At 36.6% G+C, this 6,495-nt stretch overlaps 1 protein-coding gene across 2 annotated transcripts in view; it reads left to right on the forward strand.

The window, feature by feature from the left end:
- The window catches only part of fer1l4 (fer-1 like family member 4), a 44,835-nt gene extending 39,100 nt beyond the window's left edge, over positions 1 to 5,735 (forward strand). For both annotated transcript variants that reach the window (XM_055184914.2, XM_055184915.2), the window contains exons 39-46: positions 350 to 504; positions 617 to 798; positions 1,326 to 1,411; positions 2,602 to 2,700; positions 3,075 to 3,316; positions 4,478 to 4,776; positions 4,948 to 5,048; positions 5,200 to 5,735. In XM_055184914.2, the coding sequence (XP_055040889.1) occupies positions 350 to 504; positions 617 to 798; positions 1,326 to 1,411; positions 2,602 to 2,700; positions 3,075 to 3,316; positions 4,478 to 4,776; positions 4,948 to 5,048; positions 5,200 to 5,380 (1,345 nt within the window). In that variant the 3' untranslated portion in view covers positions 5,381 to 5,735. The remainder of the gene's footprint in view (positions 1 to 349; positions 505 to 616; positions 799 to 1,325; positions 1,412 to 2,601; positions 2,701 to 3,074; positions 3,317 to 4,477; positions 4,777 to 4,947; positions 5,049 to 5,199) is intronic.
- The last annotated feature ends 760 nt before the right edge of the window (positions 5,736 to 6,495 follow it).

Genomic DNA, 6,495 nt, shown 5'->3' on the forward strand with positions numbered 1-6,495 from the left:
TATGGTGATGGCTGTGGTGATTATGATTGTAATAATAGAGTTTAGTATTATTGTCATCATCCGCAGAATAACTGACACGTTGCTAACATGCATTATTAGTAAGAGCCCTTAGCTGATTGTTTGATTCTGCTTTTGTATGAGAGGTGGTACACTGAAAAATGCTGAGTTGTTTTAACCCACGGTAGACAAACTGGTTTAAAATAACCTAGAAATTTTTTATTTTTGACCCAACCATGGGTTGGAACATCACAGCATTTTAGGAGAAAGGAGGTTTCTGTAATAGGGCCCCATGTGTTGTGGTCTGACCTTCACTAGAGGTTAACTAGATTAAGCTGTCTTGTGATTTCAGGGATGGCTATAACAAATGGAGAGATGCCAAGAAACCCACAGCAATTTTATCAGAGCTCTGTCGGAAAAATGGGATTCCATCTCCGGAGTATCGGGAATCTGAAATAAAAGTCCTTAACAAGATATTTAAAATTCCCAATGAGGCTTTTCCAGAAGGTGTTACAGCTTAATTTAGACATTAAATACTTTTATAATATTTAAATATCTTATTAAATTATCTGGTTACTGCAAAATGAAACAACATTTGCTATAATATGAAACTTTGCAGAGTTGCTAAAGAAGAATAAGAAGACCGAAGAAGATTATGAAGAGTTGGATGAGCACAAAGCTCTCAGCGTTCTCCATCGGTGGGGGGAAATGAGAGAGTTTTGTGAGGGAGCGTGTCCTCTGGTACCCGAACATGTGGAGGTCCGATCGCTGCTCAATGAGGAGAAGCCGGGTCTTCCTCAGGTCAGACTCATGTGTTGAAACAAATGTGTAGCTTACTCATTCAAGACCAGGTAGTCTGGTCAAATTGTGATTTATTATTATAAACGCTGGAAAGAACACGGTTTTAATTTTACCATAATATCTTGTGGTTTAGTGGTTAGGACATGGTCTTACATGCTGAACCTCAAAAAAGGACAAACCCATGCATTGGGTTAAATTAAACCAGAAAAACCCCAAGTTTGACTCAGATGTGAAGTAAAAGTTTAAAAATTTTGTGAATCCTTTTTTATTACAGTTTTCTTCTACACGTTACTTTAGTAATACGCTCGCTTATAATGTTGAGTCATAGCCGCAGCACATTTAACTTCTTATGCTATTGTGTATTATGTTGTGCTATCTGTTGTTTTTCTGTGCTTTTCACTGCTTCTATTAATGTAAAGCTGCTTTGAAACAATTAACTATTGTGAAAAGCGCTATATAAATAAAATTGAATTGAATTGAAAAAAAATCATCTGACATCTCACACATCTTTGGGTTTTTCCTAACAGGGTTATGCTCACATGTGGATTGACATGTTTCCTGTGGATGTACCTGCACCACCCCCTATTAATATTAAGCCCAGACTTCCAATAAGGTAATGAAGTGAAAAAAATCACATATTCATGCATAATATTGTACTAAACCAATATAACACAATATTTCCCCTATGATTTTAATTTAGAGATGTACACTCATGTACACTGCAAAAAATGATGTGTTAATTTTTTACACATTGTGTGTGTCATGCCATTTAAGGCGTGATTTCATGTTAAAATAAATGAAAGGGCCAACACAATTGTTAAAATCAGTGATGGGATTAACGGGTTACAAAGTAATTATCTTACTGTAATTCCACTACTTTTAGCGGTAATTAACATGTAACAAAGTATTTTTTTTTAAATCAAGTAACGCAGTTACAATAAGTGAAATTTAATTGAGTTGGTTACTCGTGTTACTCTATTTTGTGATAAATGAACACTTGCAGACATTGAAGACATTTCTGATTTAACATCGCAGGACTGTGGTGGATGGCACAATAAATAATAACACAGAAGGTGTGTTACTATAGGGACAACACATTTTTTTTTAGAAAAAGCTCAAATAATTGAATTACTTTTGTTAGTGATCACATTTGAAACATGATCAAAACATGCACGAAGTTTGTGATGTTGTTGAATATGTTGATGTTTCAGTTTTTTATAAGTTGGGTAAGAGTGCCACCTAGTGGAAAATAGTTGAATTATAGATTACTGTAAAAACTCTTCAGGGAAGCGTCATTAATTGACAAGATAATGGCGGGGAAAGAGTTAAAAAGGTAATTGGGAGGCGTTCCTAATTCTGGCATTTTAAAGGACACACCCAAAACCGCACATTTTGCTCCGGCCTACCAAAAGTGGAAATATTAACACGCTATAATTAATTATCTGTGGGGTACTTTACATATGCACTCTGGGGACATCAAAGATTTATTTTACATCTTAAAAAATCTCAAAATAAGACCCCTTTAAAATAAATGGAATTGTGCTTCGCTTTATAATGGGTATAAGAAGGAGGAGGTGGCGGGACAAAAACCCTTTCCAATATTTTAAATTTGGACTGCGGTATCAAGTTTAACCACTACCTGTCAATATCACACATACAAATACAAAGACAAAATCATTTATTTTGGCATTTTTGTTGTCTCATAAGAATAATCACTAGACATAAAAAGTGAAAGGAAAACATGCCGACATACAGTACTGTGTTTGCTCACTTTGTAAAAAATATTCTCTCACTATTTTCCAGTTATGAGCTGCGTGTGATCATCTGGAACACTGATGATGTTGTACTGGATGATGTCAATCCCTTTACTGGAGAACCATCAAGTGACATCTATGTTAAAGGGTCAGAACACACATATTGAATCAGACAGCCTGATTGTAAATATTTTACAAAGTGGCTAATTGATAATCATTTTTATGATGTGAATCTTATAAAACATATAATTATTGGACAATAGCAGTAATGAAGCCTCATCCTTAAACCCAACGTTAATGGGGTGAAAGCAGATCACACATAATCCACCGCATAAAATAGTTGAGATTGAATCAGAAAACTTATGTAAACTATAATGTTGTACCTACAATATATTGTTATATTTAAATACAGTAGCTATAACAACAATATGTGTACTACATAATTATGTATTAAATAACTGCTTATTTTCTAGACCCTGTGGTACATGTTTGTATGCATATATGTCTGTTTCCATTCACCAGTTGGATTAAAGGTCTGGATGGTGAGAAACAGGAGACAGATGTGCATTTTAATTCCCTAACCGGAGAGGGCAACTTCAACTGGCGCTTTGTCTTTCACTTCGACTATCTACCCACGGAGAAGGAGATCATCTACAAGAAAAAAGAGTCCTTGTTCTCGATTGATGAGACTGAGTTTCGCCAACCCGCTGTTCTGACTCTGCAGGTCTGGGATTATGACCGCATCGGTTCCAATGATTTTCTGGGTTAGTAGTTCTAGTTACTGGTCAAGGGTTGAGGGGATATACAAAAACCAACAAGGTTCCTCCTCAGCTAAAAATTTGAGTATGGAGAAAGAATTTCTGCATGAACTTGAGTTCTCTGGTTATCAGGAAACATCTACATCTGGTGCCTCTTCTTGGTAGAAAAACATGTAGTTGTGAAAGTATTGCTTCCAATGAGTTCCTAAGTTAGTTCTAGTCATCATCAGTCATGGGGTGAAGGTTCACTCTGAAACCTGCCATTATCATCCAAAAAGTAGAGTCCTCAAAACAGGGTTCTCACAGGTCCTTGAAAGTTTGTGAATCTGGGGGAAAAAATTCAAGGCCTTGGGAAGTTTTGGAAAATCTACATACATAGAAACAGGTCATTGAAAGTGCTTAAATCTATTTTATTTTATGCAAGAAGTTTTCTGGAAAAAAATCCATATTACTCCCTGTGTAGTGTAGGATAATATCATACAAATTCTAGACTTTTTAAGCACACATGCTAAACTATTCGCTTTAAATGCTTATATCTTCTGTATGCGAATGTTGATTCATACCAAAATTCTTTTTTGCATAGTTGTGTTTGACAAATGAAAACGTCTCGGTTACGTACCTAAGTGTTGTTCTCTGAGAAGGGAACGAGACGCTGCGTCTCTCTTGCCATACTTCCTGCATCCCTGTAACGCCGTCTTGGCAATATTTCAGATAGCGATATACTTTCCTGGCTCCCTATTCACCCTGTCTTGTCGTTAAGCCTCACCATTGGTTGAATTTGATATACACATTCAGACGCACTTACCCCTGGAGGCGTCCCCAAAATGTCACCGCAGTGACGCAGCGCGAGTTCCCTCGAAAGGGAACTGTAACAATGTATCTTAAAAGATAACACGATGTAACCTTGCTCTTACTTGAAATGTGTCCCTACATTTAGTCCTTGAATTTGAGGGTATTTGACCTGAAAAGTCCTTGAAAGGTCCTTGAATTTGAAGTTAACTAAGGTGTGGGAACCCTGTCAAAACAGAGAGATGCTGAGTAATGATTATATTGCATTCTCAGGCTCACCAAGCAGTTTTAAAAGAACATCAGGTGCCTCCTTCTGGCAAAAAAGCTATGTGTTTTGCAGGTATTCAAAATCTAACTGTTCAATTCTGGTTCGTCTAGGTTCCATAGAGTTGCGTCTCAGCGATATGGTCCGTGCGGCGAAATCGTCAGGGCAATGCAGTGTCCAAATGGCCAAAGACAAGGCTAGCCCTCGCTTCTCCATTTTCCGCAGCAAGAGGATGAAAGGCTGGTGGCCGCTCATCAAGCTGAAGAGCCTGGAGGACATCGAGAGGGAGGAGAGAGAGGCAGAACAGGAGAAGAAAAGCAAGAAGAAGAAAAAGAAATCGAGCAAGCGTGGCCAAATGAAACCAGAAGATCTGCAATTTGTGGACAGTAGTGGGAACACCTTTCTGTTAATGGTACTGTAATTTACACTGCACTATGCGTCCTCAAAGAGCCATTTAGTTAAAGGTTCTTTAAAGTAGCATCTCTTTCTTACCTTTTTTCACTTCTCTATGGAACCATACAGCCAAAAATGGTTCTTCTGTGGAATTATGTAGCATTATGTACATTTTTTCTTCTGTGTTAAGGGTAAAGTAGAAGCAGAGTTCCACTTAGTGACAGCTGAGGAAGCTGAGAAGAGCCCTGTGGGTAAAGCACGTAAAGAACCTGAACCACTGGAGAAACCAAAGTAAGAAAAATATTTTTTTAAATGCATACACCTATATATTACATACACCTGTAGGCATTTGGACACTTTTTAGGTCTGTAAAGATATGAGGTAAAAATACACTTTTGTATATAACAAAAAGTCCTTCTATCTATGATTTTGTGTTTTAAAGCCGCCCCAAGACATCCTTCAACTGGTTTGTGAACCCCATGAAGACCTTTGTGTTCTTCATCTGGAAGAAGTACAAAAAGTACATCATTGCTTTGGTCATTCTGGTTATTCTGGCCCTCTTCCTCTTCCTTATTCTTTACACCATGCCTACACACATCAGCCAACTTATTGTCAGCGGATAACAAGATGGATATTAATGTACCGATTTCCAGAACAAATAATACTAGCAATAGTCTGATGTGTGTACATAGCCCAAATTTTGTCTTTAACGGAAAAACAAAAGCAGTGAGACTTCAACAATACAAGCAATTGCTTTACAAACGAATCAATGTATTATATTTCAATGTAATTTTATGCTGCTGATTTTTATTACATTCATTTTAATATAGTTTATAATATATTCTTATATTTCTGTTTTTTTAATGAATTGATGTGTAGCAACAATCTGTTTTAGATATTAAAATTTGCATTTAGGATAAACCTTGTCAAAAGCACATAAGAAATTATCTAATAAAGACCACCTTTTGTCAGATTCACGTTTTTAAATTTCCTTTGGTGTGTAAGTGTGTATAAGTACATGTTAACGATACGCACAAGGTATAGACCCCAAAGTAACAATGATGCGAGTTATCGTCTCCAACGTAAATCTTTTTTCGTGGACTACAACAAATAATACATTGTAGGCAACAGTTTACTTCCTGGGTTTGGTGATGTAGTAAAGACCGACATTATCATAATTCCTCCCGCTTCGGACTCATAGCCTGTAAGTTAACTCCTGTTAGCATTGCATTATGACCAAATCTTTCAAACATGGTAAGGACTGTCACATTTCCATCAGAGGTATTCAGACCAATCACATCGCACAGATTACCTGGCCAATCAGGGACACAGAGCTTTTCAAATCCGTGCGTTTCAGGAAGAGAGTGAAATCTAGAGCTACAAAAATGTACGGTATGTGGAAAATAATGTGTTTTTAAACCATAAACCACGCGAACGCATTGTATTATACCAAATACACAAAATAACATTTTTCAAATAGGTGCACTTTAACATTCCCTGAAATTAAATATGTGGTATTGTCTTGCGTGAAAATGATTTTACTGTAGAAAGGCATTAAAAGTATGAACAAAAACATTTGCCATTGCCATATTTAACTAAATCATAAATAACAGCAAAGCTTTTTCATTTTCATGCCATACTGTATTTCAAAAATTTTCCAAATGTTTTGGAGGCTTTTATTTGCAGTGAAAAAGTGAAAAGATATCAGTTCCAGGAATTCACACAGTTCAAGCACATG

This window comes from Misgurnus anguillicaudatus, chromosome 14 (assembly GCF_027580225.2).
Source record: "Misgurnus anguillicaudatus chromosome 14, ASM2758022v2, whole genome shotgun sequence".
Taxonomy (NCBI): domain Eukaryota; kingdom Metazoa; phylum Chordata; class Actinopteri; order Cypriniformes; family Cobitidae; genus Misgurnus; species Misgurnus anguillicaudatus.